The 14,297-nt window shown below is 44.1% G+C and overlaps 1 protein-coding gene across 6 annotated transcripts in view; it reads left to right on the forward strand.

Annotated features, from left to right (window-relative positions):
* LOC124787697 overlaps positions 1-14,297 on the forward strand; it is a 142,325-nt gene that overhangs the window by 29,032 nt on the left and 98,996 nt on the right. For all 6 annotated transcript variants that reach the window (XM_047254527.1, XM_047254532.1, XM_047254529.1 and 3 more), the window contains one exon: positions 8,373-8,498. In XM_047254527.1, coding sequence (XP_047110483.1) covers positions 8,373-8,498 — 126 coding nt within the window. The remainder of the gene's footprint in view (positions 1-8,372; positions 8,499-14,297) is intronic.

The following is a 14,297-nucleotide window of genomic DNA, read 5'->3' on the forward strand; positions in this document are numbered from 1 at the left end:
CAGACTCTTTGCAGATGATGCAGTTATCTAAATGAAGTATTGTCTGAAAGAAGTTGCATAAATATTCAGTTGGATCTCAAAGATTTCAAAGTGATGCAAAGATTGGAAACTTGATTTAAATGTTCGGAAATGTAAAATTGTGTCTTGTCCCAAAACTTAAAAAAAGTTGTATCCTATGACTATACTATCTGAGAGTCAGGGTTGGAATCTGTAAACTCGTACAAATATCTGGATGTAACAATTTGCAGAGAAATGAAATGGAACCATCATATTGGCTCACTTGTGGATAGGGCAGGTGGTAGATTCCAATTTATTGGTATAATACGAGGAAATGCAATCAGTTTGCTAATGGCATCAAGTATCCCAAGAAATCCTACTTAAAACATTTTAGGAATTGGCTTTCAATGATGGCTGTAGGAATGTACTGCAATGTTCTATGTATTTCGCTCATAGGAATTGAGGCAAAGATTATATTAATTACAGATCACATGCAGCCATTGTTTAAAATCGTTCATGCTGTGCTCCTTACCTGAATGGAACAGGTGAAAATCCTAACGACTGGTACAGTGGGCTGTACCTTCTACCACACACTTCAGTGGTTTGCAGAATATACAGGGTGAATATTAATAAAACTAATAAACTGATGGACCAGACTCCTGACTGAAAATGAAGGAAAAAAAGGTCCTTTGAACATGTGTCCAGAAATGGATGATTTGTATGCAGTGTCAACACAGTACAGAACTGCATCACATCCATGTCACAACAGATGTTCAAACTGGCCTCCATGGGACGCAGTGTCATGTGGGATTCACTTATGTTTATATGTGAGAACGTACTTTGGCTTAAAGCATGTTGGTGGTCCACTTGCCTGGAGCTTGTGTACTAGGGTTCGTCTCGACGTCTTGTAGAACCCCGTCCTCCATTTTGTGATGGTACTTGTTTTGGTATAGCCGTGCTTCCCCTTGACTACACACAAACACCATCTCAACTTGTCCCTGACATGAATACCAGACCATTCCACTGCTTACGGTTCACTGCTGCATCGATCACACAGCCTGCAACATACAAGGAACACATGGCATGTGGTCAGAGGAGCTGCCATTTGACAACGCTATCTACCATGGCAATGATGCATTTCCGGACCTATGTTCATAGGACCTCTTTATCTCCATTCCTGCAGTTTGTTGGTGTTATTAATGTTCACCCTGTATATTGTATGTGATTTACACCTACAGTGGAGCTTTTTAATTGAACTGCTGATGTTTCTTCTGAAAATGATGTTGTGGATGCTTTTAGAATTATAATTATTTACACTAGGCTGCTCGATGGTCTGATCGATGCAGAAATCCAAGTGTACTTCTGAGATCTGGGTTTCATTGCTGTGCATCAAGTGATGAAAGAAAGAGATGCCTCCTTAGTGCCCATATGCACTCTCTTTCTCACTTTTGGTAGAGTGGTTCTTCTGTCAAAGATCATAGCAGGTTATGAAGTTATCACAGTCAGACTATATATTCTGAATCTGATGGGCTACTACCAGTTTCATCGTTACGACCACACTCGAGAGTCCTGTCGACACCCAGCCAAATCTGTAACCTGTGGCAGGGATGCTCACGAGGACAATTGCCCGCCTCCTTCTCTCCACTGCATCAAATAAAATGGCGACCATGCCACTGCCTCTCATGATTGTCTCGTGTATCTTGATGAGCGAGATGTCCAGGAGATCTGAGTGAAGGGAAAAGTGCCTTATCCGGTTGCTCGCAAGTTGTTGGGTAGTTGGAAACCCTGCGTTCTACCATCTGGCCTCTACAGTACTGTTCTTGCTACATCTCGCTCCACGAAGGACATGGCCATGCTGACATGGGACCTCACTTTCAGCACCGCGGTTGTGAAATCTGCCAGTTTCATGGTAGTGTCCCCGTTCTTCCTCCAGCTGTGCAACATGTCACCAAACTTTCGCTTCACTGGGTGAAGACACAAGCTACACGACCAGCAGGTTGGAAAGGACAGAAGGAATACTCCTTTGAAGACTTCCAATGTCACTCCCGCCAACCAACATCTGAGTCTTCTTCTGCCAACCATAAAGTCTCAAATAATTCAAACAAAGCCAAAAGGTCACCTCCTTCACTGCCTCGAAGATCCTCTTCGATGATGTCATGTGGTACCCTCGGCTGCCTGATTTCCTTATTGCCGATGCACACCACCAACTGTTTTTCTGTCCTGGACTCCGCAGCGCAAGAATGTCAGGAATGCCGATGCTTCTGCAGACCTCTTGGAGCAGGATCCTCCTGCCTGTGTGCCCTGTAGCAGTGAGTATTTGAAGGCTGGCACTCTGCAGTCACCGAAGTGACGCCTCTTCATTTTTTCGTTATCATGGCTCTCCTCGAATGGAGTGTTTGTGGTCTTAGATCCAACAAAGAGGATTTATGGCTGCTCTTAGAATTGCACCATCCATTTGTTCTCTGCCTTCAGGAAGCAAAATTGCATCCTCACAACTGTTTTGAGCCCATCTCGGGCGGGAGTCATGCTGCTCATATGGGATGACATTCATAGTCAACCCAATGTGCTAACTACCCGCCTTCAAACTGTTGCAGTTCACTTTTTCCTTCCTCACATGACGTTTTAACTGTGTAGTATTTGCGTCCCTCCATCATTCGATGTCACCAGGGCAGATTTCCTCCAGCTTATTCTGCTGCTGGGTTGCTTTAGTGCACACCATCCACTTTGGGGTCCTCCCAGAGCCTGTCCAAGGTGTGTCCTCTTGGCTGACCTTCTCAATCAACTTAACCTCATCTGCCTTAACATGGGAGCAACCACATTCCTTTCGGACTTCACACACACACACACACACACACACACACACACACACACACATACACACATATTCCCATTTGGACCTCTCCTTCTGCACTGCCCAGCTTGCCCAATGTCCTGAGTGATCTGTTCTCTCTGACACTTACTCAAGTTACCATTTCCCATATGCTATCTGTTTGCTGACTCCTACCTCACCTATGTGCTCACCCAAATGGCAGCTTACTAAGGCCGACTGGAGGCTTTACTTCTCCCTTGCTACCTTCTACGAACAACATTCCCCCTTTTTCATGACCAGGTGGAATATCTTACAAACATTATCCTCACCACCACAGAATGTCCCATTCCTTGCACTTCCTCTTTACCGCCCCGTGTCCCAGCCCAATGATGGACTGAGGTGTGCCGCAACACAATTTGCACGCGGAGACATGCTCTCCGCATTTTTAACCGACTTCCTACAATGGCAAACTATTCATTATAAACAGTTGTGTGCACAGCGTCGTTGCGTTCGTCAGGATAGCAAAAAACCTAGGTAGATTTAATTTACTAGTTCTGTTAACAGTTGCACTCTCTCTTCCGAAGTGTGGGCCAATCTGGGACCAAGAGCCATTCCCCAATTTACGGTCTGCCAGTAGCAGACAATGTCATCGTGGACCCTATTGCTATCTCCAACACCTTGGTCTGCCATTTTAGAGATTTTGAGCTCCTCCCACTATCATCCTGCCTTCCTCCATCAGAAATGAGTAGAGGTGGCTTGGATGATACCCTTCATGTATTGGAATTGTGAGTGCTACAATGCCACTCTTACTAGGGAGCTAGATCATGCTCTCACTTCATCATGATTCTCTGCCTTGGGGCCAGATGCTGTTCATTCAGATACTGGAGCACATTTCTCTTGGGGGCAAGAACTTTCTGCTTCATAGGTACAACTGCATTTGGGCAGAGGGCATGTTTCGCAGACACTGGCATGTAGCCACTGTCATATCCATACCTATCCCTGATAAAGACCTTCCTTCTCGTTACCACCCCATTTCTCTCACCAGCGGTTTTTACAAGGTGATGGAACGTATGATTCATGCTCAGCTCGTATGACGGCTTGTGTCTCACAATTTACTCACCACTGCACAGTGTGGATTTGAAGCACGCCATTCTGCAGTTGGCCATCCCGTCACTTTGTCCATCCATGTCATGAATGGATTTCTGCAGAAATCCCAGACTGTGGCCGTGTTCTTTGGTTTGGAGTAAGCCTATGACACATGCTGGAGGACTGGTATCCTCTGTACTCTCTCCACATGTGGATTATGTGACCAAATACCCCATTTCCTTCAGGAATTTTTAAAAGACTGTGTTTTCAATGTACGTGTGGTTTCTGCCTTGTCTGACACCTGTATCCGCCATTAACCCTGTAATTGCCTGTCTCCCACTGGAGGTCTCCAGCTTCTTTTTCGTTGACAATTTTCCCATCTATTGCAATTCTCCACAGACCTGCCTCATTGAGCGTAGTCTTCAGTGGTGTCTTGATCATCCTGACTCAGGGAACATTGACAATGGATTTTGTTTTTCCACGGACAAAACTGTTTGTATGAATTTCTAGCAGCCCAGTTGGTTTCTTCCACCGTATTTATATATTGGTCATGTTGCTCTTTTGTTTGTTGAAACTACGATAGGAGACTCATGCTCGATAGGAGACTTTCTTGGTCCTCCCAAGTGTCTGACCTGACAGCCCGCTGTACGCGGTCCCTCAGAGTCCTACATGTCCTCAGTGGTACTTTGTGGGAAGCAGATCGAACGACCATCCTCTAGTTGTACCAGTCCCTTGTCCGTTCGAAACTAGATTATGGATGTTTCGTATATGCATATGCATTTCTGCCTTTCTTATGCTGTCTCAATACTATCCACCAACATGGCATCTGTTTGGCCACTGGTGCCTTTTACACTAGCCCAGTTGAGAGTCGGCATGCAGAAGCTGCCACTACCACTGTCCTACTGCCGTGACTTTCTCCTTAGCAGAGATGTGTGCTGTTTGTGTGCAATACGTGGCCACCCATCTTATGCCACCTTCTTCGGTGACGCCTTTGATTGCCAGTATGGGGCGCGCCCCTCTTATCTGTTACCTTCTGGAGTTCACATTTAGCTCTTGCTCTGCCAGCTTAACTTCACGCTACCTGCAACTTTCCCGGTTGGTGTAAACCCTTCACCACTTTGGCTTTGTGTGGTGGCCCATGTTCAGCTCAGCCTTCATTTGCTTCCTAAGGACACTACTCGAGCCTCTCTCTGTTGCCTTCAGTTTCATGACCTTCGCATGAAACTTCGTGATAGTACCTTTGTGTACACCGATGGCTTCAGATTGAGCATGGAGTTGGGTGCGCCTTTGTCATTGGCCCGGCATTTTTCGGTATCAGCTTCGGAACACTGCTCGGTATTTACAAAGCTTGTGTGTGCTTCACACCGTCCATCCCTTAGTGCAGCGTGTCCAGGAAAGCTGTCAGTTGCTCATTCTTGATGGAGCCACTGTGATGTTCATGTGGTTTCCGGGTCACATCGGTCTGACAGGAAACGAGGCTGCTGATGCAGCTGCCAAGGCTGCAGTCCTCGTACCTCAGCCCGCATAGTTCTTACATTCCCTCTGATGATCTCTGTGTTGCTGTCTGTCAGCAAGTGGTGTCATTTTGGCATCACCACTGGTCCTCCCTTCATGGGTACAAGCTCTGGGTTATTAAGCGTCTCCCAGCGGCTTGGATGACCACCTCTCGGCCCTCTCGCCATGTGGTGATCTTTTTAGCTAGGTTGCATATTGGGCACTATCTTTTTGTGGTGCTCCCCACCACTGTGTGCACATTGTGCTCAACTTTTGATGGTCAGCTACTTCCTGACGGAATGCCTTTTTTTTTAACCCTTTACGTTCTTGTTTGTGTTTGCTGTCTGGCCATTTTAGTGAACAATACACGGACTGTCACCCCCCAGTTTACTTTTTATCTGTTGTAGCAATATGGCGAAGGCCATTTAATTTTCAGTTCAGGACCTACGTTTCTCTGTGGTGTATTTTATCGACCTTTCTCCACATCCCTGTTTTAAGTTGTCTTCTCTTTCGTCGATTGGGATTGATGTGCTGTCGTTTTTAACTCCTCTTGGTCTTCATGTTATACAGTTTTGACATGGGTGCATATGACCCTACTTGTTTTAATGCCTTAAAAAAAGACCATAATAGTTCAGTTGCCACATGAAAATTGATAATTTACACAATCATAGAGTTTTGCAAGATAACAGAAGGTGCCCAATTATCTTGTTCTTCAACTCTGCCAAGACTTGTAGTAGACTAAAGTTTAGTTTCCTATTGTAACTTTTAGAGAGGTGAACAGTTACATTGTTAACATGTTATTATCTTACAAAAGTATCTGTATTCTATCACAGGCCGCCCTTCCAAAAGGTTTTAGGAAGATTCACAGACCAAGGTGAATCTGAAATTTGTTAATCTCACATGATATGCAGTCTTATTTCTGTCCTGCTGTAACAATACGCTGATGGCCCAAAATATTACTACTACCTGCTTAATAGTGTGTTTGTCCATCTTTGGAATGAAATACATCCCAGATTATTCATATCAGGGATGCAACAGTTTGTTGGTAAGGTTGTGGAGATGTGTCTATGCACAGGTCGTGTAATTTATGTGAATAACGGACTGCCAATTTGCGTATGCAGTGATGTCACCCGATAGTGATGCAGATGGGTTCCATAGGCGAATTTGGTCGCCGATAACAATAATACTCCTCATACCAGTGTTGTACGGTTCTGGCTCAGAGACACAGACAGTTACACTGCTGCAAGATGACATCAATGTTGGGAAAGGCTTCAAGCATGAAGGGATGCAGGTGGATCGCAGCTGTTGGTGTGTTGTTGATTATTACAATAGGTCCCATGCAAGTGCAGAAGAATGTCCCCCATATTGTAATACCACTTCCTCCAGTTTGCATCCATGGCCGCTGCACATTTTGAGCCACCATTCACCTCGATAATAGCTTTTGTGGAGATGACCATCCACCTAGTGTAGCAAAAATGTGATTCACCTGAACAGCCGAAATGTTTACGTTGATGGTCGAATCTTAATAGTCCTATGCCCACTGTGGTTGTTATTGACGATGCCATTAGGTCAATATGTGAACACGTAGGGGTGGTCTGCCATGGAGCTCCACATTCAACAATGTACGATGAATGGTGTGGTCTGAAACAACTGTGCAGGCACCAGCATTGTGCTCTTTCGGCAGAGATGCCACAGATCACCATCTATCCTGCTTTACAGAGCAGACAAGCCTGTTCTGTGTAGAGTCAGGGACATCCAACCATTTAATGTCTAATAGTAGTATCGCTGTCCTATCTCTTTCTGTAGGACAGTAGCATGTAAATGTTCGACCAGCTTCACCATTTTCAAGATACTTGTTCGCATTCTCTGTGGAATAATACTCTGCCCTTTGTCTAAGTTGCTTATCTCAATGGATTTCCTCATTTGCAGCCCTTATCTTTACTAGGGTGATCCGCCATCCGTGTCTGCTCTGCTTACACACTTCTGTTACCATGTCACACGGCCTCAATGCCATCAGGCAGCATCCAGTGTCCGCAGTGGGCAGTGGTCCTAATGGTGATGTAAGATGACCTACATTGTGGTGGCGAAGCCAAATATCTGGCTCAGTAATCTTAAAAGGCTGCTGGAATTTGGAAAAACAACTTAAAAATAGATGCAGAGACTTTGTGTAAAATGTGGAATCTGTCACTCAGTGTGTGAAGAAATTAAAGTTAGATTGCTCAGCACAGACAAAACACACATAGTACAGATCTCCATTTGTATAACTGGGTATAGAATATGCCTGTCAAAAATGGAGCAGCTGTTGTTGCCTCACAGTACAGTTGAAGTCCACAGTCAGCATATTTTTGTTGTTAGTCAATATCTTTATTTAATGGTTTGTGTGTGTGTGTGTGTGTGTGTGTGTGTGTGTGTGTGTGTTTTTTTTTTTTTCATGTTTGCCGTAGGGGAAAGGGGTGGAGTTATTTGGCCCTAGTGGTCCATATTAATATTATGCTAGCCAACTTCCCTATTGGACAGTATCTTTTTGATTCAGATATAATTTTTCCCCATTTAGTAACATTAAAGTTACAAAGGGACACTATCCACATTTATTATTCATATCTGTTGCATTTCTTACTTGTACTGAAATAATGCTCTGTAGTACATTCTTAATGTGGTTCCACAATTGTTAAGTTACATTGTGGAAGGTTTTCATATAGTTAGTATGTACAACTGATCAGCATTTATGTATTGTTTGTTTTTTGGACCATTATTAATGCTATTTTCAAATATTTTTATTTAATATGTTCACTGTGCTCCAATTGACCTGTATGTCTTCTTTTTAGTACTGTAATGTTTTTGTTCCGTTTCATTGTGAGTGAGTGAGTGAGTGAGTGACTGACTGACTGACTGAATCTTCTTCATTGTGGAATAAGTAGATGGTTGTGATTATGCCTTCCATCTGAGTCACACTGTTAAATTCTGTTGTTTGTCATTTGTTTTTCAGACATCAGAAGACCAGATAGTAAAAGAAAATGCATTAACAATAATACAGATGTTATTTGATGTATGGCCTCCATGCTGTCTCCATACGGGCTCTTATTACAGTTCTGTCTTCAGAAAGTCGCACAAGGTGAGCAAATAAAGTATGGCAACTCACAATATAGTGAAGGCATTGAGGAATAAATAGGCACAAAAACAATACTGAAACATATCTAAAGTATTTAGGAATACAACAGGTTTTGTGAGCCAGTTGATTTGGCATCATTTAGTAATGCTCTTTAAATTCATTAAGCTGATAATGGGATTTTAAGAATTATAGCTGTTGAGGAACCATAACAGTTGTGATATTCTAAATGCTTAGAGAATGTAATTTCTAAAAAATACAGAACAGAAAGAAATATCTCTCATTCCAGTTTGTAAATGAGTTGGATTAGATGAAAGTAAGTTGAGCGAACTAGGAAATGTTTACAAGGGGGCCACATGGCAGTTGAATTTATGTTATTTTTTTATATTTATGGTACATGAAGTACGGAAGTTGGATACCAATTTCCCAAATCAGTTTACGGAACAAAGTGGCGCAGTGTTAGCGCACTGGACTCTCATTTGGGAGGATGACTGTTCAAATCCACATCCTGTAATCCAGATTTAGTTTTGATGTTATTTCCCTAAACCACTTCAGGCAAATGCTGGAATGGTTCCTTTGAAAGAGCACACCCGATTTTCTTCCTGATCCTTGACACGATCGAAACTTGTGCTGCGTCTCTAATGACTTGATGGCGGTGGTATGCTAAACCCAATCTTCCCTCCTTCCTTCTTCCCAAATCAGTTTGGTGAAACTCTAAAAAATTCTCAAGAAAAGCAATTTTGAAGTTCTCCAAGCATCTTCAACTCTCTAAAATTAAGTGGCTTTTTTGATGGGCTGCATAGTTCTGTGGTGGAATGTGTACCTGTTGTATGTGGGGCCTGGTTTAGATTCCCAGCTGACGTAAATTTTTTAGCAAAGTTACATGTTCTATAATCATTCCTGTGAAGAGTAAAATGCATTAACATGAGAAAAATCATTAGTGTTGGAGACTCCGATCTGCAGAACGCCAATTTTCTTTCTCCTGATAACAAGTCTTCTTGAGTAGTCCCCACCCGGAGATCCGAATGGGGTACTATTTTACCTCCGGAATATTTTACCCAAGAGGACGCCATCATCATTTAACCATACAGTAAAGCTGCATGCCCTCGGGAAAAATTACGGCTGTAGTTTCCCCTTGCTTTCAGCCGTTCGCAGTACCAGCACAGCAAGGCCGTTTTGATTAGTGTTACAAGGCCAGGTCAGTCAATCACCAGACTGTTGCCCCTGCAACTACTGAAAAGGCTGCTGCCCCTCTTCAGGAACCACACATTTGTCTGGCCTCTCAACAGATACCCTTCTGTTGTGGTTGCACCTATGGTACGGCTATCTGTACCGCTGAGGCACACAAGCCTCCCCACCAACGGCAAGGTCCATGGTTCATGGGGGGGGGGGGGGGGGGCTGCAACACCTGAGACAGATCTTCCAACAAAATGGCTACAGGTAGGTATTGTAATGGAATGGAAAAAAAAAAAAAAAAAAAAAAAAAAAAAAAACTGAAACACGTTCAAACCAGTGATTACCAGTCTCAGAAGCTACTGTTTGTTTTCTTTCTTCACCTTTAGGAAATTTTTGTTTCACAGAAATGCTTGTAAAATGTGTGCCTTTGTGTCAAAGCTTGCACATGTGGGAATCGAACCCAGGCTGTCTGCATGAGAGGCAAGGATTCAACAACTGAGCAATGCAGACCATTTTCGTTACTCTAGTGAATTATAGCTGCACAGAAAACTTCAAAGTCGATTTTCTTGAGAATTTTTTAGACTTGCACTGGACTACTTTGCATATTGATATTAGAGCTGTGAATTTCAGTTCCATAATACAAAACTGATTGCCATGTGGTCTTATTGGTAGATAAGGAATGTAGGCATATGAGAGATAGTTGCAAAGCCATTACAGCTAATAGATTGGAAAAAGAGGAATGCAAAAAATTGGTATGACTGTGTAACAACCTGTAACTTATATGTGATGTAGGCTTTCCCGGCGTAAACTATTGATGAAGGTTTCTCGGGTCTCCAGCCGGGTGGTAGCGTTGATATCTTGCGACGTTTCGGGAAGTGTCATACTACCCATTTTCTGGCGAAGTGTTGAGATTCGCAGAGAGCGGGCTATTTATATATGCGGTCACCCCCCTCCACTAGACCTCAGGTGGCTGCGGTGGACCAGCGGCATGCACGTGGTGGTGGGGATGGCGGTCGCCCCCGGCGGCCGCGTTCGGTTCTCGGTGTAAGCGTTCTATTTGCATCAGCGGCGGAGGACATTGACGGGCGCGCTCCCGACGGATTGCCGCTGTCGCCGGGTTCCATGCTGCGCTGAGTTGGTATCCCTCGTCTCTGTTGACCAGATTCTTGTGAATCGCCGGGGGCGACCGCCATCCCCACCACCGCGCGCACGCAGCTGGTCCACCGCAGCCGCCCGAGGTCTAGTGGAGGGGGCTGGCCACGCATATAAATAGCCCACTCTCCGCGAATCTCGACACTTCGCCAGAAGATGGGTAGTATGACACTTCACGAAACGTCGCGAGATATCAACGCTACCACCCGGCTGGAGACCCGAGAAACCTTCATCAACCTGTAACTTCCTTCTTCCAAGCACACCAAACCAGGAAGGGATGTTGGCACTTGTCAGTTCAGTATTACATCATCACCCATCGCTCTTGCAGCTATGCTGTCAGTTAACCATATAAAAATAGCTTATACTAATGGCAGGACCCTCATAACTACACTCATAAGTTGCTGATCATTCTTGGATGGCAGTGGTCTGTAGAACTGAACCCTCAAATATCATTCTGTATATGGCAAAGTCCTGCCAGTCTGGTCTTGTATGCAGTACTGAATAAATGGTACTGAAATTGTTGTGGTCTTCAGTAGTTGTTGTAATCAGTCCATTGAACCTGAGATCCCAGCCAGCTTAGCAAAACTGGGCAACCAAGTTGAAGCAGTCGCCACCACCACCTGCAATGGCCCAGAACATGCAGATGTGCGAAACACATATGGCTCACTGGATATACACTAGGTTAGCCATGCTCTCACATTGCTTACCATACAACACAGAACATCTGTTGTTAGAGGTGTGATTGTTGTGTAAATTCCAGCAGGTGCAGGTATCTGCCCAATCAGTGTTAGTGGTGCAGGTCAACACAGATAATGGGGAATGATACCAGCATTTGCAACATGTTTACACTTGGTCTCTCTCTATCCTTAGCATCCAATATTTATGAGATGTCACTGGGTGAGAAAGTTGACTCGTGTAGGGCAGTTCAACTTACCTTAACATGTTGCTGAGCTGCTTGTGGATAAGCAGTTTGACGGAGAAACTGAATGATTCAAGAATATTTATAATGGTGGAAATCACTTCACAAACCAGGCCTTTTCCCCAACAATGGAGAAGTAGGAAGATTTTTTGAACAGTTTAAGGACTGCAGTAATGGTGGGTAAATGCAGAGTATAGCATAGCTAAAACTAACAGGTTGCGTGGGTGCTCATAATGTGGTATAAGATACTAAGATGTGTGAAAATTTTCATAGACTGTGTTGCCTGGCCACCAAGAGCTGTTGCAGGACGATTTGATTCATGGATCCAGTTATATGGCTCTTTCTGTGTGTAGCGATTTTACGACTATGACGGGTGGGACCTGAAGATGGCATCAATGTAATGCCGAAACTGGTAGCACATAGAAGTTCATAAAATAAAATAAATTTCTACAATACATATGGCTGTTGGTAAATTATCGAATCAAGAAGTTCATGCCAGCCGTCGTCTCACGATCCAAAATGGATCAATGAAGACTATCCACCATTGTGGCATCCATTTGGCCGCGGGCGCCTTTTACACCAGGCTGGTTGAGAGTCTGAATGCTGAAGCTGCTGAACTACCCCTGTCCTACTGCCGTAACTTTCTCCTCAGCAGGTATGCATGCCGTTGGTCTGGCATGTGTGGTCACCCATCCTACGCCGCCTCCTTGATGATTCCTTTGATCGGCAGTATGGGGCTCGTCCTTCTTCTCTGTTGCCTCCTGGAGTTCACTTTCGGCACTTACTACGGCGGCTTAACTTCACATGACCTGCACTTTTCCCTGTGGGTGTGAACCCTTCACCACCTTGGCTTTGTGAAGCGGCCCATATTAACTTTGGTCTTCATTCGCTTCCTAAGGTCACTACTCCAGCCTCAGTCTATCACCTTCAGTTTCACGACCTTCACATGGAACTTTGCGATATTATCTTTGTGTACACTGATGGCTGTCAGCACCCATGTCTTTAGATATCAGCTTCTGGCACACTCCTCAGTATTTATAGCTGAGATCTTCACCTTGTAACAGGCCACAGAGTACATCCGGTGACATAGCCGTTTAAATTGTGTCCTCTGCTCAGACTCACTCAGCAGTCTTCAAAGTCTATGTGCGCTGTACACAGCCCCTCCCTTAGTGCAGTGGGTCCAGGAAAACTGTCAGCTGCTCAGTCTTGGTGGAGCCAGTGTGATGTTTCTGTGGGTTCCTGGTCATGTCGGTCTGCCAGGAAACGAGGCTGCTGATGCTGCTGCCAAAGCTGCAATCCTAGTACCTCAGCCTGTGAGTACCTGTGTTCCCTCCGATGATATCTGTGTTGCCGTCTGCCAGGATGTGTTGTCCCTTTGGCATCGCCAATGGTTCTCACTCCACGGGAATAATCTCTGGATTATTAAGCCTCTCCCAGCGGTTTGGATGACCTCCTCTCGGCCCTCCTGCTGGGAGGAGGTTAGTTTAACTCAGCTGCATATTGGGCACTGCCTTTTTAGCCATCATCATTTGCTAAGCGGTGCTACCCCACCGCTTTATATACATTGCGCCCAAGTTTTAACTGTCCGCCACTTCCTGACGGAATGTCCATTTTTTAACCTTTTATGTTCCCGTTTGGGTTTGCCGTCTGAGTTATCGGCTGTTGTAGCAAATGACGCGCGGGATGTTGACTGTGTTTTACTTTTTATCCGCCAAAACAATCTGGTGACAGCCATTTAATTTTTAGTTTTGGACCTCTGTTCCTTTATGGTGTCTCTTTTAGCCCTTTTTCCATGTGCCTGTTTCTGTCTGTCTTCTATTATGTCAATTGGGACTGACATAGAATCATTTTTAACTCCTCTCTGGCTTTGTGTTCTATAGTTTTGGCTTGAGCGCGTATGGCCCCAGTGTTTTTGTGTCCTAAAGCATAACAAAACGAACAAACAACACTGGTTGATGAAACCCAGTGTAAAATCACTTATGTGTAACTAACTGTGCTCTGACTTTTGAATATACCTCCAGCATATAATTTACTGTAAGTCTCCCCCATGAACTTCTCTTAATTTTTTTTAAAGCCTTGCTTCCTCTTTGTAGTTCCCTCCAAGTTCTGTTTATTTATTGACTCAATTCACTTTGGCATAGTGACTGGTGACATCATTTCGTAATGCATAACGTTTCTTTATTTAGCTCTGAATTTTGTGTTAGCATGTTGCTTTCCCCTTATGTTTCTGTTTCAGTTATTGGTGCATCATTTCCTGTCTTCATTCCCTTGATTTTGGTCTTTTTTCAGGTCAGTTAGCTCTGTGAGATCCATCTGTATTTCCTCTGCATTTTTCTTGACCTTACCTGTCTTGCTACCGATCAGTCAATAATGATTTGGTATGTACACCTATACAAATGTTAGGAATGGACTGTTCCCTTTTTACTCCATTAGCTTGTCTCCCTCCCTATGTAAATCCACATTAGCAACCTGCACTTGAGCTAACTGATCCAGCAGCTGCTGAATTGTTTCCCAAGTTGATGCTTTTTCACTTACTGCCATTTTTTTCATCTGTTAGT

The sequence above is a fragment of the Schistocerca piceifrons genome, chromosome 3, assembly GCF_021461385.2.
Source record: "Schistocerca piceifrons isolate TAMUIC-IGC-003096 chromosome 3, iqSchPice1.1, whole genome shotgun sequence".
Taxonomy (NCBI): Eukaryota; Metazoa; Arthropoda; class Insecta; order Orthoptera; family Acrididae; genus Schistocerca; species Schistocerca piceifrons.